The sequence below is a fragment of the Melospiza georgiana genome, chromosome 28 (assembly GCF_028018845.1).
Source record: "Melospiza georgiana isolate bMelGeo1 chromosome 28, bMelGeo1.pri, whole genome shotgun sequence".
NCBI lineage: Eukaryota > Metazoa > Chordata > Aves > Passeriformes > Passerellidae > Melospiza > Melospiza georgiana.
This window is the reverse complement of record NC_080457.1, coordinates 1,056,666-1,083,552: the sequence shown is the minus strand read 5'-3', so window position 1 is coordinate 1,083,552 and position 26,887 is coordinate 1,056,666. Positions and strand designations below refer to the sequence as shown.

Here is a 26,887-nt window from a genome sequence, read left to right as displayed (position 1 = left end):
TATACATAAAAAAAAAAAAAAAAAAAAGGAAAGAAAAAAAACACCCAAGCCGATGACATTCTTTTCTTTTCTGTCATGCTGCAAAAATTAAAGACACATCTTCAACCTGGAGCCCGGCCAGGGCTTTTCGAGTCGCCGGGGCAGGATTGGAGGAGGCTTCGCTTGCAACGTGTCTTGGATGCTTGGAAACAGGGCTGGAGAAGGGATCTGGGGAATGGAGGAGGGATCTGGGGCTGGAAAAGGGATATGGGGCTGGAGAATGGATATAGGGAATGGAGAAGGGATATGGGGAGTGGAGAAGGGATCTGGGGCTGGTTATGGGGCTGGAGAGGGGATCTGGGGAATGGAGAATGGATCTGGGGCTGGAAAAGAGATATGGGGCTGGAGAATGGATATGGGGAATGGAGAAGGGATATGGGGAATGGAGAAGGGATCTGGGGCTGGTTATGGGGCTGGAAAAGGGATACAGGGCTGGAGAGGGGATCTGGGGAATGGAGAATGAATATGGGGCTGGTTATGGGGCTGGAAAAGGGATATGGGGGTGGAAAAGGGATATGGGGCTGGTTATGGGGCTGGAGAACGGTTGTGGGGCTGGAGAATCGAAACAGGGCTGGAAAAGAGATCTGGGGAATGGAGAAGGGATCTGGGTCTGGAAAAGGGATATGGGGCTGCAGAATGGATATGAGGAATGGAGAAGGGATATGGGGCTGGAAAAGGGATATGGGGAATGGAGAATGGATATGGGGCTGGTTATGGGGCTGGAGAAGGGATCTGGGGAATGGAGAAGGGATCTGGGTCTGGAAAAGGGATATGGGGCTGCAGAATGGATATGAGGCTGGTTGTGGGGCTGGAAAAGTGATATGGGGCTGGTTATGGGGCTGGAGAATGGATATGGGGAATGGAGAAGGGATCTGGGGCTGGAAAAGGTGTCTGGGGCTGGATATGGGGCTGCAGAATGGATCTGGAGAATGGAGAAGGGATCTTGGGCTGCAGAATGGATTTGGGGAATGGAGAAGGGATCTGGGGCTGGAGAATGGATATGGGGCTGGTTATGGGGCTGGAGAAGGGATCTGGAGTTTGGGAACGGATCTGGGGCTGGATTTGGGGACAGGGCTGTGACACTGTAGTGGCCCCACAGACACGCGTGGGCACACGAGTGACCCCCACCCCGCCCCTCCCCCAGTGTGTTTTATTTAATATTGAAATTTAATGGCAGGGAAAAAAAAATCTCCGGAGGAGGGGAGGGGGGTGACGTGTCGTGTGTGCCCCCCTCCCCGTTATTTCATTGTTAAATTGGGCGGATTTGGGGCTTTTCTGAAGGAAAATCCAAGAATGTTCTGGCGGGAGATCCTGCTCTGATGTGGGGTCACTCTGCAGTGCTCCCAGTGCTCCCAGTGCTCCCAGTATTCCATCGAGCCTCTAAATGGGCAGCACAGTGACAGGAGGGACTAGCAGAGTGTTCCCAGTATTCCCATTATTCCCAGTATTCCCAGTGCTCCCAGTACTCCAATTATTCCCAGTGCTCCCAGTGCTCCCAGTATTCCCAGTGCTCTCAGTATTCTCAGTGCTCCAGTATTCCCATTATTCCCATTACTCCCAGTATTCCCAGTGCTCCCAGTATTCCCAATGCAGGCTGTGAGGGCTGAGCCCAGCTCTCCCAGCATTCCTGGAATTCCAATCCCGCTGCAAACCCTCAGGACAAACTCCCAGTGCTCCCAGTATTCCCAGTACCCCCATGAGCCTCCAGTCTCAGGGACAGGGTGGACAGAGGTTAAACAATCCCCAGTTTTCCCAGTTCTCCCAGTAACCAGTGGAACTCCAAGCTTTCCATACCCTGGTGGGAGGGACAAGGGGAGGTGTGAAGGCCGAGCCCAGTGCTCCCAGTATCCCCGGTATTCTGAGATTTCAAACCTTCAGCACAGTGGGAGGAAGGGGACAAATGGAGTGTTCTGAGTGTTCCCAGTATTCCCAGTATTCCCAGTGCTCCACTGAGCCCTCAAGCTCTCGGCACAGTGACAGTGGGAACAGAGCGCTCCCAGTGCTCCCAGTATCCCCAGTATTCTGACATTTCAAACCTTCAGCATAGTGGGAGGAAGGGGAAAAATGGAATGAGCCCAGTGTTCCCAATGTTCCCAGTATTCCCAGTATTCCCAGTGTTCCACCGATCCCTCAAGCTCTCAGCACAGTGACAGTGAGGACAAACAGAGCCATCCCAGTGCTCCCAGTGTTCCCAGCATTCCAGGATTTCAAACCTTCAGCAGAGTGGGAGGAAGGGGACAAATGGAATGAGCCCAGCGTTCCCAAGGTTCCCAGTGTTCCCAGTACTCCCAGTGAGCCCCCAAGCTCTCGACACAGTGACAGTGGGGACAAACAGAGCAATCCCAGTGCTCCCAGTGCTCCCAGTATCCCAAAGATCTTCCTCAGCATGGTGGGAGGAGGGGGAAAAACGGAATGAACCCAGTGTTCCCAGTATTCCCAGTGTCCCCAGTACCCCACTGAGCCTTCAAGCTCTCGGCGCAGTGACAGCAGGGACAAACAGAGCTCTCCCAGTGCTCCCAGTATTCCCAGCATCCCAACGAGCTTTCAAAGCTTTAGCATAGTGGGAGGAGGGGTACAAATGGAATGAGCCCTCCCAGTGCTCCCAGTACACTCCATTGAGCCCTCCCAGTGCTCCCAGTGCTCCACTGAACCCTCAGGCTCTCAGTGCAGTGACAGTGGGGACAAACAGAGCGCTCCCAGCTCTCCCAGTACTCCCAGTGCTCCCAGTATCCACAATCCTCCAGCCCCCCAGCACAGCACGGGGGTCTCCAGGGCTGCACCCCCCCTTTTCCCTGCCCCGTCCCCGTTTCCCAGCGCGTTCCCCAAACCCTCCCCGAGCCGAGCGGAGCGGAGCGGGAGCTCCCCCTCCCCCGGTGCCACATTGGCCGCGTCCCTCCCGCTCCTCTCCCTGCCGAGCTCCCGGCCCCGGCACAGGCGGGGATTTTTTTGGCGTGTAATTACACCCTCCCCAAATTGCACGGTAGGTTGTGGATCATTGTCCAGGAGCTTTTGCTTTTTCCAACCAACGTGGCTCCTTCAAATGTGGAAACGGCCGTGGAGCCGTGCCAGGGGGGGAGAGCAAGGGGAGCGAGCGCGGCGAGGGGAAGGAAGGGAAAAGAGGGAAAGAAAGGGCTGAAAACACAGAGTCGGTGGGTTTGGGGGTGGGGTTTGGGGTGTCCGTGCTTCTTGGAGGGGTTCCGGGGTTGGGGTCCCTCGGGGGATGGTCTTGGGGACCGTCCAAGGGATGCTCTGGGGACTGGCGGCCTTGGCCTTGCTCCGTGCTTGGTCCCACTGGAGAAGGGTCCCCAATGGGGCCCTGGATGGGTTTTGGGGTGCCCCAGCTGTGGGAGTGGCTGTTGGGGAGGGTCCCCGATGGGAGCCCTGGGTGTGTTTTGGGGTGCCCCAGCTCTGGGGGTGGGTGGCAGGGCCCTGGGTGTGTTTTGGGGTGCCCCAGCTGTGGGAGTGGCTGTTGGGGGGGGTCCCTGATGGGAGCCCTGGGTGTGTTTTGGGGTGCCCCCGCTGTGGGGATGGCAGGGCCCTGCTGACACTCCCAGCATCGCGTGGCACCGGGGTCCCCAAAGTGCCACGTGCCACATCGCCCATCCCCACCCCACCATCCCCGCAGACACCTCCGAGCGTGCAGAACCCCCCCAAAATCACAATCCCCCGCAAAACCCCGCACCCCAAACCCCCCCTAACCCCGACCCCGGCCGTGTGTGCGTGTGCCCTCCCGCGTGTGCGTGTGCCCTCCCGCGTGTGCGTGTGCCCGGCCGTGTTTGCGTGTGCGCGGCCACACGGCCCCAAGGGTGGGGTGGGGGGGTCAGGGGGTGCCCCCCGACTCGCTGGGTGCCTCTGATTGGCCGAGGGGCCCGTCCAGGAGCCGCTGCTCGCTCCGGGTCCCTCCTCCCCGCCGCCGCGCACCGTATAAAAGGGCCGGCGCACAAGTGGGCAAAGGGCAGTAGGAACTTTCTGCTGGGGTCTGGATTTGGAGCTCCAGGGTTGCGTCGGCCCCGTATGACCCCAAGCTAAGAACAAAAAAGAGACCCCAAAGAGTCTACATGTCTAATATTTAGACATGTTCAGCTTTGTGGATTCTCGGTCGCTGCTGTTGATAGCAGCGACTGTCCTACTCGCCCGCGGGCAAGGAGAGGAAGACAGTGAGTAGCGGGCGCTGGGTGATGCCCTCACCCCTCGGGACGCGGCTCTGGGGCTGGCATCGCCTCCGGGGGCACCCGGCCCGGCTGCCCTGGGCTGGGCGAGGAGCAGCTCGGGGTGGGCGTGCGGAGCGGAGAGAGGAATTTGGGGCGAAATAAGGAAAAGAGGGGGAAAAATGAGGAAAAAATAGAGAGGAGGACCGGGGGGATTTGGGGTTGGGGGAAAAGGGGTTTAGGGGGCTCTGGGGGGTGAGGAGTCGGGGCGCCCTGCCAAGAGCGGGGAGGGAAGGAAGGGTGGAGAGGAGCCGGCGGGGAAGGAGGGAGACGGGACGAAGGGGAGGAGGAGGAGGAGGAGGAGGCCGGGAAGGGAAAGGAAAGGGGGGAAAGAGCGCGGGAGAGACAAGAGGGGGGAGAAGAGGAGGGAGAGGGGGGGGCCCAGCCCCGGGATCTGCGAAAGCCATCAGGAAAGAATTAGAAAAGTCTCGGATGATTCATAAGCAAAATGTTTCGGCAGCCGGGGCAGCGGGGGCTGCCAGCGGCGCGGGCCGGGGGCACGGCCGGGGTCACCCCCCCGTGCCACGCCACGGCCGCCGTGCCCGCTGCCACCTGTGCCAGGGGCACTCGGGGGGACCCAGAGCGCCCGGCGCTTTTTGCCCATTTTTTTTTCCTTTTTTGGTATTTTTTTGCCGTTTTTCTTAAATCCATTTTTAATTATTACTATTGTTTATTATTACTATCATCATTATGCATTCTGCACTGACAATGCCCATCCAGCATTTCCCATTCTCCATTTCCCCATTCCCCGTCCTGCATTTCCCATTCTTCATTTTGCCTTCCCCATTCCCATTTCGCCTTTCTTTTTTTTTTTTTTTTTCCTTCCCCAGAAGAATTTTGCAATTTCCATTTGCCTCTTTTTTTTTTTTAACATCCTTTTTTTTTTTTTTTACATTTTTCCCTTTTTTTACATCCTTTTTTCCCCCCTTTATTTTACATCCTTTCCCCCCCCTTTTTTTTTACATCCTTCCCCCCCCTTTTTTTTACATATTTTTTTTCCGGTTTTTTTTTTTTTTTTTTTTTTTTTTGCATTTTTTGCCCCTTTTTTATTCTTTGCTTTTTTTTTTTTTTTTTTTTTTTTTTTTTTTGTTAATTTTTTTTAAATTTTTTTTTTTTTTTCTAACATGGGGGGTGTTCCATGAGCTGGCGCAGCCCCTCCCCACGCCAAGACCCTTCCCCACCGTGGGGCCACCCCCAGGCCTGGCCGCTCGCCCTTCCCTTCCCTTCCCTCCCTCTCCCCGCAGCCCCCGCCCGCCTCCGCTCCCGTTCCCGATCCCATCTGGCCCCATCCAGCCCCGTTCCGCCCGGATCCAATTTCACCCCAAACTCCGGGGCCCGCCCGTCCCGTCCCATCCGCGCCCCCCCAAACCCTCGGGGGGCTGCCGGGGACCCCCCACCCCATCTCCCCATCCTCAGCGGGGTGTTTGCCTTGGCCCGGCCGGCCCGAGCGAGCGGCTGCGGGGATTTTTTTTTGTTTAAATTCCAGCCGATGTGGGAAGAGTTTATTGTGGAGCTTTTCCTGTGTCACCCGGCGCGCTGATGAGAACCAGATGAAGGGAGAAGCGCGGCGAGGGGGTGAGGGGAGCGGGGGGAGCTCCGGGCCGCCCCTCCTGACGCTTCCCGTCCCGTCGCAGTCCAAACCGGGAGCTGCATCCAGGATGGGCTCACGTACAACGACAAGGACGTGTGGAAGCCAGAACCGTGCCAGATCTGCGTCTGCGACAGCGGCAACATCCTGTGCGACGAGGTGATCTGCGAGGACACCTCCGACTGCCCCAACGCCGAGATCCCCTTCGGAGAGTGCTGCCCCATCTGTCCCGACACCGACGGTATCGCGACATCTGCCCCCCCCCACCTCGGGGAGCGGCGGGTTCGGGGTCCCCCAGCCCGGGTTGTCTGGGTGTGGGGTGGGTGATGCTGAGCTGCTCTGAACCCCCTTTTTCCCCCCACAGCCTCCCCTGCCTACCCAGAAAATGCTGGAGTAGAGGTAAGGGCACCCCCCCAAAACGCAGCCCCACAAATTTAATCACAATCCCACCCCCGTATTTGGAGCCCCCCTTTTCTAACCTGTTCTGTCTCTGCTCCACAGGGTCCTAAAGGAGACCCCGGCCCCAAAGGAGACAGGGTGGGTGTGCGTCCCCCTCGGAGCCCCCTGCTCTGCAGGGACCCCCATTCCTGCTGGGTGACCCCCCAATCCCGTGGAGCTCACCCCAATCCAATGGAGCTCACCCCAATCCTGCTTGGGGCCACCCCAATCCTGCTGGGATCACCCCAATCCTGATGGGTGTCCCCCCAATCCCATGGAGCTCACCCCAATCCTGCTTGGGGCCACCCCAATCCTGCTGGGGTCACCCCAATCCTACTGGGGTCACCCCAATCCTGATGGGGTTACACCAATCAAGCTGGGATTCACCTCAATCCCACTGGGCTCACCCTAATTCCCCACTGGGGGTCACCCCAATCCCCCACAGGGGCTCACCCCAGTCCTAATGGAGCTCACCCCAATCCCTCTGGGACTCACCCCGATCCTGCTGGGCTCACCCCAATCCTGCTGGCATCACTCTCATCCCACTGGGACTGCCCCCAATCCCCCCTGGGGCTCACCCCAGTCCTGCTGGGATTCACCCCAATCCCCTACAGAGGCTCATCCCCATCCCACAGGGGATCACCCCCATCCTGTTGGAGGTCACCCCATTTTCCCCCTGATCTCACCCCGATTTTCCCCCAGTCTCACCCCAATTTCCCCCTGATCTCACCCCAATTTCCCCCTGGGTCTCACCCCATTTTCCCCCCGGGTCTCACCCCAATTTCCTCCTGGTCTCACCCCATTTTCCCCCCTGATCTCACCCCAATTTCCCCCTGGGTCTCACCCCAATTTCCCCCCAGTCTCACCCCAATTTCCCCCTGATCTCACCCCAATTTCCCCCCAGTCTCGCCCCAATTTCCCCTGGGTCTCACCCCATTCTCCCCCGGGTCTCACCCCAATTTCCCCTGGGTCTCACCCCAATTTCCCCCCAGTCTCACCCCAGTTTCCCCCCAGTCTCACCCCATTTTCCCCCTGCTCTCACCCCAATTTCCCCCCGGGTCTCACCCCAATTTCCCCCTGATCTCACCCCATTTTCCCCCTGGTCTCACCCCATTTTCCCCCCAGTCTCACCCCATTCTCCCCCGGTCTCACGCTCTCTTCTCTCGTCAGGGACTGCCCGGCCCCCCCGGCAGAGATGGAATCCCCGGCCAGCCCGGCCTGCCCGGCCCCCCCGGCCCCCCCGGCCCCCCCGGCCTCGGCGGGGTGAGTGTGGGGGGGTCCCTGGTGGCGCAGCCCCCCCTCCCCCGGGGGTCCCTGCCCCGCTCACCCCCCGCTCTCCCTCCCGCAGAACTTCGCTCCCCAGATGTCCTACGGATACGACGAGAAGGCCGGAGGCATGGCCGTGCCCGGGCCCATGGTGAGACATCGGGGACACTGGGGACATCGGGGACATCAGGGACACTGGGGACATGGGGGACACTGGGGATATCAGGGACTCTGGGGACATCGGGGACATCGGGGACATCAGGGACACTGGGGACATGGGGGACACTGGGGACATCAGGGACACTGGGGACATCAGGGACATCAGGGGGAGCTGGGCGAGGGGACAGGACAGGAGCGCTCCCTGTGCCGGTGATGTCACTGAGCACCTGGACACGGCAGGGATGGGGACAGGGATGGGGACAGGGATGGGGTGACAGCAGAGACAGGGATTGGAACAGGGACAGGGATGGGGACAGGGATGGGTGACAGCAGAGACAGGGATGGGGACAGGGATGGGGTGACAACAGAGACAGGGAATGTGTAGGGACAGGGACAGAGTCAGGGACAGGTTGGTGATGGGGACAGGGATGGGGTGGCAATGGGGACAAGGAATGGGTGCAGGTGGGAACAGAGATGGACACGACGTTGGGGTGGCAGTGGGGACAGGCAATAGGGACAATAAAATAGGGACAACAGGGACAGGCAATGGGGACAATGGGGACATGGCAATGGGGACAATGGGAACATGGCAATGGGGACAATGGCAATAGGGACAATGGGGACATGGCAATAGGGACAATGGGAACATGGCAATAGGGACAATGGGGACATGGCAATGGGGACATGGCAATAGGGACAATGGGGACATGGCAATAGGGGCAGGGATGGGGTGGCAATGGGGACATGGCAATAGGGACAATGGGGACATGGCAATAGGGGCAGGGATGGGGTGGCAATGGGGACATGGCAATAGGGACAATGGGGACATGGCAATAGGGGCAGGGATGGGGTGGCAATGGTGACAGGCCAAGGTCGGTGTTGGGGACAAGGAGCAGAGTGGGATAGGGTGGCAATGGGGACAGGGAGGGGGTGGCAATGGGATGGTTGGTGGTGAAGACAAGGGATGGTTGGTGATGGGGACAGGGGATGGTTGGTGGTGGGGACAGGGGATGGTTGGTGATGGGGACAGGGGATGGCTGGTGGTGGGGACAGGGGATGGTTGGTGGTGGGGACAGGGCATGGCTGGTGGTGGGGACAGGGCCAGGGTGACAAGGCACCACTGCTGACACTTTCTCTTCTCCCCAGGGCCCAGCTGGTCCCCGTGGTCTCCCCGGCCCTCCCGGTGCTCCCGTGAGTGTCACCTCTTCCTTCCATTTGGGTTGGGGGACAAACAGCCCCCAGGGCCCCTGTGGGTGGTGGGGGGACAGGTCAGAGGGTGTCACGCCCTTCGTGACAGCCACAGAAGCGCGTGGGGACACAGCCCTGGTGCCACCACACGGGGGGACACCACCGCTGCCACTGGGGGATCCAGGCCCAAACTCCTCACTTTCTGACCCATCTTTTCACCCTTTATTTTTTCTCCACAGGGTCCTCAAGGTTTCCAAGGTCCCCCTGGTGAACCTGGAGAGCCTGGTGCTTCTGTGAGTGCTGTCACCTGCTGATGTCCCCTGGGGATGGGGACACTGCCAGCCCTGGCTGTGGGGACACTGTCCCTGCTCTGGGATCCACGGCAGTGGTGCTGGCACTGCCCGGGCTGGGTGACAGGGTGACAGGGGGCAGCTGTCACCTGACCCCTGCCCTGCCTCTCTCCTAGGGTCCCATGGGCCCCCGAGGTCCCGCTGGCCCCCCTGGCAAGAACGGAGATGACGTAAGTGTCCTGTCCTTGGGGCCCCCCCACTTTGGTGGCCCTGCCATCCCCCCCCCCCCCCAGGTGAGCAGGAGCTGCCTGGCTTGGGGACGTGCCACCAAGGCCGTGTCCTTGTCCTCAGGGTGAAGCTGGCAAGCCTGGCCGCCCCGGAGAGCGGGGTCCCCCCGGCCCTCAGGTGAGACACACGGGGACAGCCCCAGATGTCCCCCCGTTGGGGACAGGGCACTGTGGTGTGGGGACAGCCCCCCCAGCGCCTCCATCACCACCTCCTGTCTCCCCCAGGGTGCTCGGGGTCTGCCCGGAACCGCCGGCCTGCCAGGCATGAAGGGACACAGAGTGAGTCCCCTCCCCGTGCTGGTGACACTCAGGGGACAAAGGACCCCTGACCCCAAGCAGGGTCCCCTCCTGACCCCCCACCCCTTCTCTGTGCTGCCCTCCAGGGTTTCAGTGGTCTGGATGGTGCCAAGGGTGAGCCTGGACCTGCTGGCCCCAAGGTGAGGAGTGGTGGCAGCGTCACCGCTGTCCTGGCAATGTCACCGTGTCCCCTGTCCCTGCAGAGCAGCTCCCTCACGGTGTCCTTCCCTCCCTCCTTCCTCCCTAGGGAGAGCCCGGCAGCCCTGGAGAGAACGGAGCTCCTGGGCAGATGGTGAGTGCTGCACCGGGGGGTCAGGGGGGTTCTGGCCAACAGGGGACAAGGATTGGGGTGACACCTGGTGGGGACACAGCTCCTCCTCAGGGATCCGCAGGGAATGGGGCAGGAGGGGTTCAACCCCTTGGAAATGTCACAGCGGGGGCACAGGGATGGGAGGAGGCTCAGAAAGGGAGAAGCGTCCGTGCAGGTGACACAAACGTGTCCTGAACGTGTCCTTGTCCCCTCTCAGGGTCCTCGTGGTCTTCCCGGCGAGAGAGGCCGTCCCGGCCCGTCTGGCCCTGCTGTGAGTATTGGGGATGGGCAGGGCTGACACCCCTGCGCGGGCACGGGGCTCTGGAGGCCACCGGTGCCACCCGCGGCTGTCACTGACGCTGTCCCCTCTCCGCAGGGCGCTCGTGGCAATGACGGCGCTCCCGGCGCTGCCGGTCCCCCCGTGAGTAGCCCCGACCCCACGGACCCTCCTGGGGAGGGGATCCCGCCCCGCTGCCCCATGGGGACCCTTGGCCGGGAGCCAGGGGGGCTCTGGGGGTCCCCTTGGGCTGGGATCCCCCTCTGAGCCGAGCCCTCTCTCCCCTTTAGGGTCCAACTGGTCCCGCTGGTCCCCCCGGCTTCCCCGGCGCCGCCGGTGCTAAGGTAGGGCCTGCCCGGTTCTGGGGGGCTGGGAGGGGCTGGGGGAGCGCTGGGCAGGGGAGGGGTCCTGGAGCATCCAGGCTGGCACCGCCGGGCACAGTGGCACCCGTGGGGACGTCCCCTGGGCGCCTGTCCCGGCTGTGTCGCCGCGGGTGGAATCAGCCCCGGCGCTCACCGCTCTTCCTCCTCCTCCTCCTCCTCTCCCTCCCCAGGGTGAGACCGGTCCCCAAGGAGCTCGTGGCAGCGAAGGTCCCCAGGGTGCTCGCGGTGAGCCCGGTCCCCCCGGCCCTGCTGGCGCCGCCGGTCCCGCCGTGAGTGACACCCGCGGGCTCCCCCGTCCTTCGGCCTCGCGCGCCGCCAGCCCCGCCGTGACCCTCCTCTTCCTCCTTCTCTCCGCAGGGCAACCCCGGTGCTGACGGCCAACCCGGAGCCAAGGGCGCCACCGTGAGTGTCCCTCTCGCGTCCCCTCCCGCGCGGGGCAGGGAGGGCCGTGCCGCTCCCTCACGGCCCCGTGCGCCTCTTGCAGGGCGCTCCCGGCATCGCTGGCGCTCCCGGCTTCCCCGGTGCCCGCGGTCCCTCCGGCCCGCAGGGTCCCAGCGGCGCCCCCGGCCCCAAGGGTAACACCGTGAGTATCCCCGGGCTCCCCGCGGGCTGCGATCCCTTCCTGGAGCTGCCTCCGAGGTGTCCCCGGTCCGTGCCAGGCCCGGGTGGCACAGGGGGTGGCAGATGCCGCGCCCTTGTCCCCCCGAGGGTCCCTCTGCTCCTCGATCCGCCGTTAACCCTTTCCTCTCCTCTCTCCCCTGCAGGGCGAGCCCGGCGCTCCAGGCAACAAGGGTGACACCGGTGCCAAAGGCGAACCCGTGAGTGACCCCCCGATGTGTCCCTGGGGGCGCGGGCCCTGCTGGCCCCGACCCATCCCGGGGGTCTTCATCCCTCCGCGTCCTTCCCCAGGGTCCCGCTGGTGTCCAAGGTCCCCCCGGCCCCGCTGGAGAAGAAGGAAAGAGAGGAGCCCGTGGTGAGCCCGGCCCCGCTGGGCTGCCCGGCCCTGCTGGCGAGCGTGTGAGTAGCGACGTCCCTGTCCCCACCCTTGCCATGTCCCTGTCCCTGTCCCCATCCCCGCCGTGTCCCTGTCCCCACCCCTACCATGTCCCTGTCCCTGTCCCCACCATGTCCCTGTCCCCACCCTTACCATGTCCCTGTCCCCGTCCCCGCCATGTCCCTGTCCCCACCCTTACCATGTCTCTGTCCCTGTCCCCACCCCTGCCATGTGCCTGTCCCCACCCCTACCATGTCCCTGTCCCCACCCCCTGTGTCCAACGTGAACCCCCTGCGTGTTTGGGGACCCCGTGGTGCCACCCCCGGCCCCTTCATGCCGCTCTCGCTGGTGGCCATGTCCCTCCTCCCCCGGTCCCCCGATGTCCCCCCGTGTCCCCGCACTGACCCTGCCGTGTCCCCCTCACTCAGGGCGCTCCTGGCAGCCGCGGTTTCCCTGGCGCCGATGGCATGGCCGGTCCCAAGGTGGGTGTCCGCCTCCCCCTGTGGGACAAAGTGGCGTCAGCGTGGCCCTGGGGACTCTGCCCGCTGTCACCCGTGCCCGCACAGTGGCCGCGGTGGCTCCGAGCGGCTGCCACCCGCGGGGCCACGGCTCTGTGCCGGTGCCCGGGCGCTGTCCCTTCCCTGGGTCACCCCTGTCCCCCCTCCGCAGGGTCCCCCCGGCGAGCGTGGCTCCCCCGGCCCCGTCGGCCCCAAAGGATCTCCTGGTGAAGCTGGACGCCCCGGGGAACCCGGACTGCCCGGTGCCAAGGTGAGGTGGCACGGTGGCACGGTGACACGGTGGCACGGTGGCACGGTGACCAGCACGGCCGCAGGGCTGTCCCGCTCTCTGTGCCGGAGCCGCTCTCCAGGACGCTCCCGTTGTCCGGAGCATCCCCTGGCGGCGCTGAGCTCCTGACCCCGCTCCCGCTCCCCGCAGGGTCTCACTGGAAGCCCCGGCAGCCCCGGTCCCGACGGCAAGACCGGCCCTCCTGTAAGTTGTCCCCGCCGCTGTCCCCGCCGCTGTCCCCTCCCGCCCCGGCTCTCCAGGGCCCGGCTAAAGCAGCTCTGGCTCCTCCCGACAGGGTCCCGCTGGTCAAGACGGGCGGCCCGGCCCCCCCGGCCCCCCCGGAGCCCGAGGCCAGGCCGGCGTGATGGGATTCCCCGGTCCCAAAGGTGCTGCGGTGAGTGCCACCCATCCCCGAGGCCACCCTGCCCTCCGGGGACACACCTGGGACCTGTCCCCGTGCCCGGGGTCACCACGGGCTCATCCCGCTCTGGTTTTAGGGCGAACCCGGCAAACCCGGCGAGAGAGGAGCTCCCGGTCCCCCCGGAGCTGTGGTGAGTGCGGGGTGTCCGGGAGGGGGTGACAAGGGAGGTGACAGAGAGGGTCACAGTGGTGTGGGGTGGCAGGGAGGGTGACAAGGAGAGTGACAAGGAGCGTCACCCCATGACAGGGTGACAGGGAAGGTGACAGGGAGCGTCACCCCATGACAGGGTGACAGAGAGGGCCGGCCTGGCACGGACCAGCTCGCTGGGGTGAAATGGGGTTGTGGGGTGTGAATGGGGTGGGAATGAGCTGTGAATGCGGGGTGAGGGCCCTCGGCAGCCAGGGCAGGCTCTGGGGGGCCCGAGGCCGTGGCGGGATGAGGTGTTTGGGATCCCTGCCCGGTGTTCGGGATCCCTGCCCGGTGTTCGGGATCCCTGCCCGGTGTTTGGGATCCTGTCCCGGTGTTCGGGATCCCAGCCCGGTGTTCGGGATCCTGTCCCAGTGTTCGGGATCCCGGCCCGGTGTTTGGGATCCTGTCCCAGTGTTCGGGATCCCGGCCCGGTGTTTGGGATCCCGGCCCGGTGTTCGGGATCCCGTCCCGGTGTTCGGGATCCCGTCCCGGTGTTCGGGATCCCGGCCCGGTGTTCGGGATCCTGTCCCGGTGTTTGGGATCCTGTCCCGGTGTTTGGGATCCTGTCCCGGTGTTTGGGATCCTGTCCCGGTGTTCGGGATCCCGGCCCGGTGTTCGGGATCCCGGCCCGATGTTCGGGATCCCTGCCCGGTGTTCGGGATCCTGTCCCGGTGTTCGGGCTCCCGGCCCGGGCAGCTCTCCGCGGTGTCTCCCGGCCTTCGAAGGATCCCGCGGCCCCCGCCCAGGCTCTCGGCTCGCTCTGAGCTCCCTCCTCTCCCTCCTCCCCAGGGCCCCGCTGGCAAAGACGGTGAAACCGGTGCCCAAGGTCCCCCCGGCCCCACCGTGAGTATCCCCCGGCCCGCGGCCCCCCCCGGCCACGCCCGGCCCCCGGCCCGGGGCCTCGGGAGCCACCGGCGCCCCTCCATGGCTGTGCTGTGTCCCCCAGGGTCCCGCTGGAGAACGAGGTGAACAAGGTCCCGCTGGTGCTCCCGGCTTCCAGGTGAGGGCTGTCCCCTCCCCGGCAGGGGGACGAAGCACCCAGAGCACGGGTGGCACTGCCATTGTCCCCTCCGTGGTGGCTCACGGCTCCTCTTCTTCCTCCCCAGGGTCTGCCCGGCCCCGCTGGTCCCCCTGGCGAGGCTGGCAAGCCTGGTGAGCAGGTGAGTGTGGGCACTGGGGACCCTCCTGTCCCCTCCCCATCGCCCCTGTCCCCATCACACTGGGGCTGCTGCTGCTGCTGGGGTCCCCCAGGGCACCCCCAGGTGCCCCATGGGAGCAATGGGACCCCCAGCCCTGCCCAGGGAATGAGGGACTCCTGGGCCACCCCCTCTGCCCGTCCCTGGTGCCACTCATTCCCCTCTAACTTGTCACCCTGTCCCTCCCTCTCAGGGTGTGCCCGGAGACGCTGGAGCCCCCGGTCCCGCCGGTGCCAGGGTAAGCTGAACCCCCATCTGCCCCCAAGCCTGGGCACCCCAAAATGCCCCGCACAGCCCCTGATGGGCCTGCCCTGTGCCACCTCCCCAGGGTGAGAGAGGATTCCCCGGAGAGCGCGGTGTCCAAGGTCCCCCCGGTCCCCAAGGTCCCCGCGGTGCTAACGGCGCTCCCGGTAACGATGGTGCTAAGGTAGGTGCCAGCCGGGCGTGGCGCTGTGCCCGGCCCGTGGGGCACAGCCGGGGGGCGGCCGGGCTGGGTTTGCTGGGCCCGGATGTCGCTAATCCCCCTCTGCCTCCCCGCAGGGCGATGCTGGAGCTCCCGGAGCCCCCGGGAACCAGGGCCCCCCCGGTCTGCAGGGAATGCCCGGAGAGCGCGGTGCTGCCGGCCTGCCAGGCGCCAAGGGTGACAGAGTGCGTGTCCCCAGAGCCCTCGTGTGCCCAAAGCCTGCTGTGCCCCTCGGTGACCTGCTCCCCATCACCCCTGTGCCCCCTCAGCCTCCCCTTGGGGCTGGGTGTGCCCTGAGATGAGGCCGGTGGGCAGCAGTGTCCTGGGCAAGGAATGCTCTGTGCCACCATCCCGTGGGGCAGGGGATGCTCTGTGCCACTTCTGTCCCCATCCCTTGGGGCAGGGGATGCTCTGTGCCACCTCTGTCCCCATCCCGTGGGGCAGGGGATGCTCTGTGCCACCTCTGTGCCATCCCTTGGGGCAGGGGATGCTCTGTGCCACCTCTGTCCCCATCCATTGGAGCAGGGGATGCTCTGTGCCACTTCTGTCCCCATACCTTGGGGCAGGGGATGCTCTGTGCCACCTCTGTCCCCATCTCTTGGAGCAGGAAATGCTCTGTGCCACCTCTGTCCCCATCCCTTGGGGCAGGGGATGCTCTGTGCCACCTCTGTCCCCATCCCGTGGGGCAGGGGATGCTCTGTGCCACCTCTGTGCCATCCCTTGGGGCAGGGGATGCTCTGTGCCACCTCTGTCCCCATACCTTGGGGCAGGGGATGCTCTGTGCCACCTCTGTCCCCATCTCTTGGAGCAGGAAATGCTCTGTGCCACCTCTGTCCCCATCCCTTGGAGCAGGGGATGCTCTGTGCCACCTCTGTCCCCATCCCGTGGGGCAGGAAATGCTCTGTGCCACCTCTGTCCCCATCCCTTGGAGCAGGGGATGCTCTGTGCCACCTCTGTCCCCATCCCTTGGGGCAGAAAATGCTCTGTGCCACCTCTGTCACCATCCCTTGGGGCAGGGGATGCTCTGTGCCACCTCTGTCCCCATCCCTTGGGGCAGGGGATGCTCTGTGCCACCTCTGTCACCATTCCTTGGGGCAGGGGATGCTCTGTGCCACCTCTGTCCCCATCCATTGGAGCAGGGGATGCTCTGTGCCACCTCTGTCCCCATCTCTTGGAGCAGGGGATGCTCTGTGCCACCTCTGTCCCCATCCCTTGGAGCAGGGGATGCTCTGTGCCACCTCTGTCCCCATCCACTGGGGCAGAAAATGCTCTATGCCACCTCTGTCCCCATCCTTTAGAGCAGGGGATGCTCTGTGCCACCTCTGTCCCCATCCCTTGGAGCAGGGGATGCTCTGTGCCACCTCTGTCCTCATATCATGGGGCAGGGGATGCTCTGTGCCACCTCTGTCCCCATCCCATGGGGCAGGGGATGCTCTGTGCCACCTCTGTCCCCACCCCTTGGAGACATTCTCTCACTGAGAGCCCAGCTCTTGTGAGGAGGAGGAGGAGGAGGATGAGGATGGTCCCAGCCCGTCCCAGGGAGGATGAAGAACCGGGGATGTCTCGGTGCAGAGAGGGGTGACCCCCCCAGGACCTGTCCCCGTAACTCCCCTTTGTCTCTCCCTCAGGGTGACCCCGGTCCCAAAGGTGCTGATGGCGCTCCTGGCAAGGACGGTCTCCGAGGCCTGACCGGTCCCATCGGCCCCCCCGGCCCTGCTGGTGCTCCTGGTGACAAGGTGGGGACATCCTGCAGGGACAGCCGTGTCCAGGCCCTCGCTGCCACCCCCTCTCCACAGCCCTGATCCCTTTTCTCTCTTGTCTCCAGGGTGAAGCCGGTCCCCCCGGCCCTGCTGGTCCCACTGGTGCCCGTGGTGCTCCCGTGAGTGTCCCCCACGCTCAGCGATGGCCCTGCCACTCCTCGGTGGCCCCGGTGGCCCTGGTGGCCCTGGTGGCCGTGTCCCCATCCCGTCTCACGCCATTCCCTCCCCTCTCCTGCAGGGTGACCGCGGCGAGCCCGGCCCTCCCGGTCCTGCTGGATTTGCTGGCCCCCCTGTAAGTGTGACAGACCAGCCCCCCCCAGCCCGGGGGTCCATGCTGCCCCCCCAGGGTGGCTCTGAGCCCCCCGGGCTCACCCTGTTCCCGTGTCCCCCCCCTCAGGGCGCTGACGGCCAGCCTGGTGCTAAAGGTGAAACTGGGGATGCTGGAGCCAAGGGTGACGCCGGTCCCCCCGGCCCTGCCGGCCCCACTGGTGCTCCTGGACCTGCTGTGAGTGCCCCCCCTGAGCCCCCCCAGTGCCCGGGCTGCGGCCCCGCGGCTCAGCTCACCCCTCTCCTCCTCCTCTTCCTCCTCTTCCTCCCGCCCAGGGTGCTGTTGGTGCTCCCGGTCCCAAAGGTGCTCGCGGCAGCGCTGGACCCCCTGTGAGTACCGGTCCTGCGGGGAGTTTGGGGGCGTTGGGGGAGTTTGGGGGCACCCCCGGGTGGGAACAGCCCCGAGGGGCTTTAATTCTGCCTCTGCTGCCCCCACACCGTGGGGCACCCCCAGCCCTGCGCCCCCAAAACCTTCTGGGGATGGCACCAGAGTGGGGCACTGCCTTTACAACACCCCTTTACAATTTGGGGGGGTCGCCTTTACACCCCCCGAATCAGCCCCCCGGGTGGGCTCTTCGCTCTGCCCACCGGCCCTGGGGCTCCCCTGGATCCCTGGCCCTCGGGATCCGGCCCCACTGATGCAGCTCTGCTCCCTCCCAGGGTGCTACTGGTTTCCCTGGTGCTGCTGGAAGAGTTGGACCCCCCGGCCCCTCTGTGAGTACCCCTGGGGGGAGATGGGGGCTGGAGATGGGGAGGGGACAAACTGGGGACAGGAGGCACTGGGGACAGGAGCCACTGGGAAAATGGGGACAGGAGGTGCTGGGGACACAGGATAAGAGGTGCTGGGGACATGGGGACAGGAGGCACTGGGGACATGGGGACAGGAGGTGCTGGGGACACAGGGTAAGAGGTGCTGGGGACATGGGGACAGGAGCCACTGGGGAAATGGGGACAGGAGGCACTGGGGACATGGGGACAGGAGGCAATGGGGACACAGGACGAGAGGCACTGGGGACATGGGGATGGGAAGGACTGGGGACAGGAGGCACTGGGGACAGGGGACAGGAGGCTCTGGGGACATGAGGACGGGAAGCATTGGGGACAGGAGGCACTGGGGACAGGGGACAGCAGGCACTGAGGACATGGGGATGGCAAGCACTGGGGACAGGAGGCACTGGGGACATGGACGGGAGGCACTGAGGACATGGGGATGGGAAGCACTGAGGACATGGGGACAGGAGGCATTGGGGACAGGGGACAGGAGGCTCTGGGGACATGAGGACGGGAAGGACTGGGGACACGGGACAGGAGGCATTGGGGACAGGGGACAGGAGGCTCTGGGGACATGAGGACGGGAAGCATTGGGGACAGGAGGCACTGGGGACAGGGGACAGGAGGCTCTGGGGACATGGACGGGAGGCGCTGGGCACCGTCCCGGTGCTGCACGTGGCCGCCCTGGCCCACTTGGCCCCGGGACAGCCCTGGCCGCCCTTCAGCTGGCAGCGAGGGGGTCCCGGCCTGACGGCGCCGCCTCCCCCCGCCCCGTGCAGGGTAACATCGGCCTGCCCGGCCCGCCCGGCCCCGCCGGCAAGGAGGGCGGCAAAGGACCCCGCGGTGAGACCGGCCCCGCCGGCCGCCCCGGAGAGCCGGGACCCGCCGGGCCCCCCGGTCCCCCCGGCGAGAAAGGAGCCCCCGGTGCTGACGGTCCCATCGTGAGTGCCCCCCTGCCCGGATCTCTGTGCTCGTCGCCGCCTCTCGCTGTCCCCTCCGCGGGGACGGGGAGGTGACACCGGGGCTGTCCCCGCTGAGGCGCCGTTTGTCCCCGCAGGGCGCTCCCGGCACTCCCGGACCCCAAGGTATCGCCGGCCAGCGCGGTGTGGTCGGTCTGCCCGGCCAGAGAGGCGAGCGAGGCTTCCCTGGGCTGCCCGGCCCCTCCGTGAGTATCGGGGGGCTCCGGGGACCCGCAGGCTCTGTCACCCCCCCGGGGTGGCTCTGTGACAGCGTCTGAGCCCCAACTGTGTCCCCCCGCAGGGTGAACCCGGCAAACAAGGCCCCTCCGGCTCTCCCGGTGAGCGCGGCCCCCCCGGCCCCATGGGCCCCCCTGGCCTGGCTGGACCCCCTGGAGAAGCTGGACGTGAGGTGAGCACCCATGGTCACCGTGGGGCTGGGGGCACGGACCCCGTGCTGATGGGGGGCTGTGAGACCCCCCGTGCTGAGGACGTGCTGATGGGGGGCTGTGAGACCCCCCCGTGCTGATGGGGGGCTGTGAGACCCCCCGGTGCTGATGGGGGGCTGTTGGACCTCCCGTGAGCCCCCCACCCTAACGAGGGTCTCTGCCCCCCATAGGGCGCCCCCGGTGCTGAAGGTGCCCCCGGCCGTGACGGTGCTGCTGGTCCCAAGGTGAGTGGGCTCTGAGGGGTGTGGGAGGGGTGATGGGGTTGTGCTGGCCCACACTGACCTCTCCTCTTCCTCCTCCTCCTCCTCCTCCTCCTCCTCGCAGGGTGATCGTGGTGAGACCGGCCCCGCCGGCCCCCCTGGTGCTCCCGGTGCCCCCGGTGCCCCCGGCCCCGTCGGCCCTGCTGGCAAGAACGGAGATCGCGGTGAGACCGTAAGTGACGCTCTGCCCGGAGCCCCCTGGCACCCCCCGGCCCCAGGACACCCAGAAAGGACCCAGCTCTGGGGTCTGGCCCCGGGCTCAGCTCCTGACGCTGCCAGGAGCTTCCCTGGCAGGCAGAGGTGCCAGCACCACCCTGTAAATGGGTGATCTCAGAGGTGCCACCACCACCCTGCAATGGGTGATCTCAGAGGTGCCACCACCACCCTGTAAATGGGCGATCTCAGAGGTGCCACCACCACCCTGCAATGGGGGATCTCAGAGGTGCCACCACCACCCTGCAATGGGTGATCTCAGAGGTGTCACCACCACCCTGCAATGGGCGATCTCAGAGGTGCCACCCCTACCCTGCAATGGGATTTCAGAGGTGCCACCACCACCCTGTAAATGGGTGATTTCAGAGGTGCCACCACCACCCTGCAATGGGTGATCTCAGAGGTGCCACCATCACCCTGCAAAGGGATCTCAGAGGTGCCACCACCACCCTGCAATGGGTGATCTCAGAGGTGCCACCACCACCCTGCAAAGGGGGATCTCAGAGGTGTCACCACCACCCTGCAAAGGGATCTCAGAGGTGCCACCACCACCCTGCAAAGGGCAATCTCAGAGGTGCCACCACCACCCTGCAATGGGTGATCTCAGAGGTGCCACCACCACCCTGCAATGGGTGATCTCAGAGGTGCCACCACCACCCTGCAAAGGGCAATCTCAGAGGTGCCACCACCACCCTGCAAAGGGGTCTCAGAGGTGCCACCACCACCCTGCAAAGGGGTCTCAGAGGTGCCACCACCACCCTGCAAAGGGATCTCAGAGGTGCCACCACCACCCTGCAAAGGGGTCTCAGAGGTGTCGCTGCCCCCTCGGGGTCCCCGAGCCTCTCAGGGTGGTTCTGCCCCAAGGCAGCAGCAGGAGGTGCAGGGTGCTCTAACCTGTCCCCTTCTCTCCTGTGCCAGGGTCCCCAAGGTCCCGCTGGCCCCCCTGGTCCTGCTGGTGCTCGTGGTCCTGCTGTAAGTGATGCTCTGCTCTGCTCCGTCGCCCTCGGTGCCCCTGTGTGCCCACAGGCGTGGGGACAGCGATTGGCCAGCACTGCACTCAACTCATCTTCCTCCTCCTCTTCCTCCTGCTGCAGGGTCCCCAAGGTCCCCGTGGTGACAAAGGTGAAACCGGTGAACAGGGTGACAGAGGCATGAAGGGTCACAGAGGCTTCTCCGGTCTCCAGGGCCCACCTGGTCCTCCCGTAAGTCCCGCGGGGTGACGGTGACCCTGCCACACGTCCTGGCGACAGCACGGGCTGCTGATGTCACCTCTGATGTCACCTCTGATGTCGCCTCTTCTTCTTCCTCCTCCACTGCCGCAGGGCTCTCCTGGTGAACAAGGTCCTTCTGGTGCTTCTGGTCCCGCCGGTCCCCGAGTGAGTCCTGGGATGAGCTGTGACATCCGGACACGGCTGTGACACCGTGGGGAGGGCAGGGGGGTCCCCATGGGATTCCTGCAGGGTTTGGGGTCGGGGCTGGAGTGACCAGGTCCCCATGGCCATTGGGATTCCTGCAGGGTTTGGGGTCGGGGCTGGAGGCTCTGGAAGCTCTGCCAGGTCCCCACGGCCAACGGGATTCCTGCAGGGTCTGGAGGCTCTGCTGGGTCCCCACAGTCATTGGGATTCCTGCAGGGTTTGGGGTATTGGTTGGAGGTTCTGCTGGGTCCCCACAGCCTTTGGGATTCCTGCAGGGTTTGGGGTCGGGGCTGGAGGCTCTGCCAGGTCCCCATGGCCATTGGGATTCCTGCAGGGTTTGGGATATTGGTTGGAGGCTCTGCCAGGTCCCCACGGCCATTGGGATTCCTGCAGGGTTTGGGGCATTGGTTGGAGTCTCTGCCAGGTCCCCATGGCCATTGGGATTCCTGTAGGGTTTGGGATATTGGTTGGAGGCTCTGCTGGGTCCCCATGGCCATTGGGACACCTGTAGGGTTTGGGGTCGGGGCTGGAGGCTCTGCCGGGTTTCCACCACCACGCTCACTCTTCTCTCCCACCCCACAGGGTCCCCCAGGCTCCGCTGGTGCTGCCGGCAAGGACGGTCTGAACGGGCTGCCCGGCCCCATCGGTCCCCCCGGCCCCCGCGGCCGCACCGGCGACGTCGGTCCCGTCGTACGTCCCGAACCCAACCGAACCCTCCCGTCGCCGCCCGCCCCCAGCGCCCGCTCTTCCGTCACCATCCTCCTCCTCTCCTCCTCCCGCAGGGTCCCCCCGGCCCCCCCGGGCCCCCCGGTCCTCCCGGCCCTCCCAGCGGCGGCTTCGACTTCAGCTTCCTGCCGCAGCCGCCCCAGGAGAAGGCGCACGACGGCGGCCGCTACTACCGGGCCGACGACGCCAACGTGATGCGCGACCGCGACCTGGAGGTGGACACCACCCTCAAGAGCCTGAGCCAGCAGATCGAGAACATCCGCAGCCCCGAGGGCACCCGCAAGAACCCCGCCCGCACCTGCCGCGACCTCAAGATGTGCCACGGCGACTGGAAGAGCGGTGGGTGTCCCCGCGGTCCCCTCGGGGCTGTCACCGCGTCCCTGTCCCCTCTGCTGCTCCTCAGCTCTGTCCTTCTGTCCTGTCTCTCCCTGTGTGCCCTCCCCTCCATCCTCCTCCTGTCCCTCTCCTGTTTCTCCCCCTCTTCTTCCTCTTTTCCTGCTCCACGCTCCGCCCCCAGCTCCCTCCTTTGCCTTCCTCACCTCCTTCCTCACCTCCCAGGGCCGCTCCTCATCTTCCTCCTTCCTCCCTTCGTCCTCAGCATCCCCCAGCCCCTGTCCTCACCCATCCTTCCATCCTCTGCTCTTCACCTCCATTCTCCATCTCCTGTGGCTGTTCCTCATCCTCATCCTTCACCCCTCCTGGCTCTTCCTCACCTGTTCTCTCCTGGATTCTCCTCACCTCCATTACCTGGTTGTTCCTCACCTGTTCCATCCCCCCTGGTTGTTCCTCACCTGCTCCATCCCCCCTGGTTGTTCCTCACCTGTTCCATCTCTCTGGCTGCTCCTCAGCTCCATTCTCCATCTCCTGGGGCTGCTCCTCACCTTCATCCTTCATCCCTGCTGGTTGTTCCTCTCCCCCATCTCCCTGGCTGTCCTTCCCCTGTTCCCTCACGGCTGTTCCTCCGTCCCATCCCCTGCCTGTCCCTGTCCCCACCACCCTCCCTGCCCCTCTCCTGACCTGTCCCTGTCCCCTCAGGCGAGTACTGGATCGACCCCAACCAAGGCTGCAACCTGGACGCCATCAAGGTCTTCTGCAACATGGAGACGGGCGAGACGTGCGTGTACCCGACGCAGGCGTCCGTCGCCCGCAAGAACTGGTACCTCAGCAAGAACCCCAAGGAGAAGAAACACGTCTGGTTCGGCGAGGCCATGAGCGACGGCTTCCAGGTGGGCTCGGGGGCCACCAGGGGGTGGAGGGGACAAGGAGCCTGGAAGGGTTCCGTTGTGACCGATTTCCCCTTGCGCAGTTCGAGTACGGCGGCGAGGGCTCCGACCCGGCCGACGTGGCCATCCAGCTGACCTTCCTGCGCCTCATGGCCACCGAGGCCTCGCAGAACGTCACCTACCACTGCAAGAACAGCGTGGCCTACATGGACCAGGCCAGCGGCAACCTGAAGAAGGCCCTGCTGCTGCAGGGCGCCAACGAGATCGAGATCCGCGCCGAGGGCAACAGCCGCTTCACCTACGGCGTCACCGAGGACGGCTGCACGGTGAGTGACGGGGATGGCGGTGGCGTTGGGGACACGCTGGGGACGGGGAGTGACCGCGGTGTCCCCACAGAGTCACACGGGCGCCTGGGGCAAGACAGTCATCGAGTACAAGACGACGAAGACCTCGCGCCTGCCCATCATCGATTTGGCTCCTATGGACGTCGGCGCTCCGGACCAGGAATTCGGCATCGACATCGGCCCCGTCTGCTTCTTGTAACCCCGGACGCCCCACGCGTGACAGGAGAGAGTAATAATAATAATGATAAAAATAATAATAAAAAAAACACCAAAAAAAAAAAAACCTGCCAAAAAAAAAAAAACCCAAAAAAAAAAAAAAGGAGAAAATTTCACATGGACTTTTTTTGAATTTGTGTCGGTTTCTATCCAGCGTCTCTAAAACAACTCCGGTTGCGTTGCCGTAAGAGAAAAACCTCAAAAACCCTCTCAAAAAAAAAAAAAAAAAAAAAAGCATTCAACCCCCCCTAAAAAATACTAAAAAAACCAAATAAATGACTTTTTCAAACAAAATCACCAGGAAGTGGGTTCGCTTGCTTGCCCCCCCTCATTCCTCAGCCCCGGAGATGGCAAAGCTCAGCTCCCCAAAGGGTCCCCGAGCCCCCCGGGACCCCCAGGCCCCCTCCCCGCCAGCCCCTTCGCTTCTTGCATCTCATTAGAATTTTAATTTTTGCTGCGAGGAAGATGTTGAACTCCTGGCTATAATTTGCTTTTTCTCTCTTGTTTTTCCTCTTTCTCTCCCCTCTCTTCCTTATTTTTTATTTGGATAATGCTGATTTTGAGTTCTCTCGATTTCCTTTTGTTCTGGTTATTTTTTATCGTGGTTTTTTTTTTTCCTGTTTTGTTTTGTTTTGTTTTGTCCGTTGTTTGTTGTTCATTTTATTTTTATTCAGGCAGCAAAACCAATTCACTCCCAAGCCACGGAGCAGCTCCGGCCCTGCGCTGACGCCCCTGTCCGGATGGCTACCTCACCACTCTCGGGGTGTTTCATTGTCTTTTTGAGTCTGAATTTTGGGGTTCTTTTTGTTTTTTTTAGCTTCGTTTGGAGCTTTTCAGCTGTGCCGGGACTTTCCTGCCAGGTTCAGAGCAAAGGTGCTAATTTCCCCCCATCATATTCCCCCCCTTTTTTCTCTTTGGTTGCTCTGTTGTTCTCTCATTTTGATTTTTCCTTTGGAGGTTTTTTTCCCTCGGGATTTTTATCCTGGTTTTTGGTTCGTTTTTTTTTTTTTTTTTAATTATTATTTTTAAATATTCTCTTTAATTTTGGCCCCGGAACACCCAACCCCGGGACCGCCTGGTGCTACAACCTCCAAAGAGGTCTCAGCTTGCTCTGTTTTAATTCCCCTCTATTTTATGCTTTATTTTCCTCCTGTTTTTTGCTGCTCAGCTCCACTGGGGAATTTTCCAAAGGTGCTATTCCCTCCCCTCACCTCCACCTCCGACACCCCACCAGCAAATCCCGCAAAACAAGAGGCACCGAATTCCGAGGGGAAAAGGAATAAATCGATTTTCCAGGTCGAGCAGGTGGAACTTCAGCTCTGCTCTCATCTTCCAGCAGCTTTTTTCCATCCATCCATCCTTCCATCCATCATCCATCCATCCTTCCATCCATCATCCATCCATCCCTGCATCCTCCCCGGGCACGGAGGGCCACGAACCCACTCCCTTTGCCAAGCCCAGCTCTGGCATTTCCCCGGGTTTTGTACCTACTTTGTATAATGTATAATAATAATAATTAAGTAATTAAGTAATTAATAATTTTAAAGCGGTTTGGGGGTTTTCTTCATTTTCTTTTTTTTTTTTTTTTTTTTTTTTCGAAAATGGATATTATTTTTTTTTTTTTTTTTCTTTCTCTGACTGCTGAAATAAAGGCATGTGAAATGATCCAACCAACCTCGGGCTGCTCTCTGCTGCTCTCGGGGGGCTCGGGGGGGGTGTCCTGATGGGCGATGTTGGGAATTCCTCCTCCCCGATCCTGCTCTCCTCCCGTCCGATCCCGCTCTGCTCCCGGGGAGTTCTGCGCTCCGCTTCTTGCCCGTCCTCCCTCCTCCTCCTCCTCTTCCTCCTCCTCCTCCTGTCCCAGCCCCCCCAACCCGGGATGGGGGGGGGAGGAAGGAAGGGGAGGGGGTTGGGATGGGCTGGGGGGGCAGGGACCCTCATTGGGGAGGGGTCTGTGTCCCCAAATAGGGAGGGGAGGAAGGGCTGGGGACATTGAGGGGGCTCAGATCAGAGCGAGCCCTGAAAGGGAGAGCTGGGGAGGGGGTGGGCACAAAGAGACCCCCCCCAAAATTGGGGCAGAGGGGTGAGGGGCTGGCCCGGGGTGGGGGTGCCCTGCTATGAGCCCATCCCTGCCCCTCGGTGCCCCTCATCTCTGCCCATCACTGCCCCCCAACTCTGGCCTTCATTGCCCCCCATCCCTGCCCCTCAGTGCCCCCCATCCCTGCCCTTCATTGCCCCCCATCCCTGCCCATCACTGCCCCCCATCCCTGCCCCTCATTGCCCCCCACTCCTGCCCCTCACTGCCCCCCAATCCTGCCCCTCATTGCCCCCCATCCCTGCCCCTCATTGCCCCCCATCTCTGCCCCTCACTGCCCCCCATCTCTGCCCCTCACTGCCCCCCATCCCTGCCCCTCACTGCCCCCCATCTCTGCCCACCACTGCCCCCCACTCCTGCCTCTCATTGCCCCCCATCCCTGCCCCTCAGTGCCCCCCATCCCTGCCCCTCATTGCCCCCCAACTCTGGCCTTCATTGCCCCCCATCCCTGCCCCTCATTGCCCCCAAATCTGCCCCTCAGTGCCCCCCATCCCTGCCTCTCACTGCCCCCCATCCCTGCCCCTCATTGCCCCCCAACTCTGCCCCTCAGTGCCCCCATCCCTGCCCCTCAGTGCCCCCCATCCCTGCCCCTCAGTGCCCCCATCCCTGCCCCTCAGTGCCCGGTCTGTGCCCCCTCCCCATGGCGGGGGGCTCGCCGGGACCCCCGGGGCCCGCAGTGCCGGCTCTGTCCCGCTCCATCAATGGCTCCCCTTGTTCCGCGGGGCCCCCGCGCGTTCCTCTCCCCCACCTGGCGCCGCCCCGGCCGGGGGGGCTCTCAAAGAGCCTCTTTCTTCCGCGGGGCTGGGCCGGGGGCACCCCCGGCGGCGGGGAGGGCTCCGAGCGGAGCGAGCGGAGCCTTCGGGGGCTGCGGGGCGATCCAGGCGGGCACGGACACCCGGGTGAGCTGGGGAGGGTTTGGGGGGGCCATGGCGGGGCTCTGGGAGGGTGTCCCCGCTTTGTCCGAGTCCCCGGCCCCATCCCTGTCCCCCCCTTTATCCCCATCCCCTTTTCCCCATCCCTGTCCCCCCCTTTATCCCAATCCCCTTTTCCCCATCCCTCTCCCCACTTTATCCCAATCCCCATCCTGCTCTCCTGTCCCCCCCTTTATCCCAATCCCCGTCCCCATCCCTGTCCCCCCCTTTATCCCAATCCCCTTTTCCCCATCCCTGTCCCCCCCTTTATCCCAATCCCCTTTTCCCCATCCCTCTCCCCTGTCCCCCCTTTATCCCAATCCCCATCCTGCTCTCCTGTCCCCCCACCTTTATCCCAATCCCCTTTTCCCCATCCCTCTCCCCTGTTCCTCCATTTATCCCAATCCCCGTCCCCATCCCTGTCCCCCCTTTATCCCAATCC

At 63.5% G+C, this 26,887-nt stretch overlaps 1 protein-coding gene across 1 annotated transcript; it reads left to right on the top strand.

Annotated features, from left to right (window-relative positions):
• Positions 1-3,991: 3,991 nt before the first annotated feature.
• COL1A1 (collagen type I alpha 1 chain) lies at positions 3,992-23,733 on the top strand. Its single transcript, XM_058041527.1, has 51 exons — positions 3,992-4,196; positions 5,882-6,076; positions 6,200-6,234; positions 6,337-6,372; positions 7,444-7,536; positions 7,622-7,690; positions 8,845-8,889; positions 9,126-9,179; positions 9,353-9,406; positions 9,528-9,581; positions 9,689-9,742; positions 9,847-9,900; positions 10,008-10,052; positions 10,288-10,341; positions 10,447-10,491; positions 10,638-10,691; positions 10,901-10,999; positions 11,088-11,132; positions 11,215-11,313; positions 11,495-11,548; positions 11,640-11,747; positions 12,153-12,206; positions 12,394-12,492; positions 12,661-12,714; positions 12,806-12,904; positions 13,008-13,061; positions 13,910-13,963; positions 14,067-14,120; positions 14,227-14,280; positions 14,510-14,554; positions 14,645-14,743; positions 14,857-14,964; positions 16,408-16,515; positions 16,605-16,658; positions 16,778-16,831; positions 16,937-17,044; positions 17,143-17,196; positions 17,527-17,580; positions 18,417-18,578; positions 18,695-18,802; positions 18,898-19,005; positions 19,213-19,266; positions 19,367-19,474; positions 20,434-20,487; positions 20,610-20,717; positions 20,838-20,891; positions 21,513-21,620; positions 21,713-21,995; positions 22,692-22,882; positions 22,963-23,205; positions 23,276-23,733. The coding sequence occupies exons 1-51, from the start codon at positions 4,115-4,117 to the stop codon at positions 23,420-23,422; spliced, it is 4,362 nt and encodes a 1,453-aa protein (XP_057897510.1). The 5' UTR covers positions 3,992-4,114; the 3' UTR covers positions 23,423-23,733.
• The last annotated feature ends 3,154 nt before the right edge of the window (positions 23,734-26,887 follow it).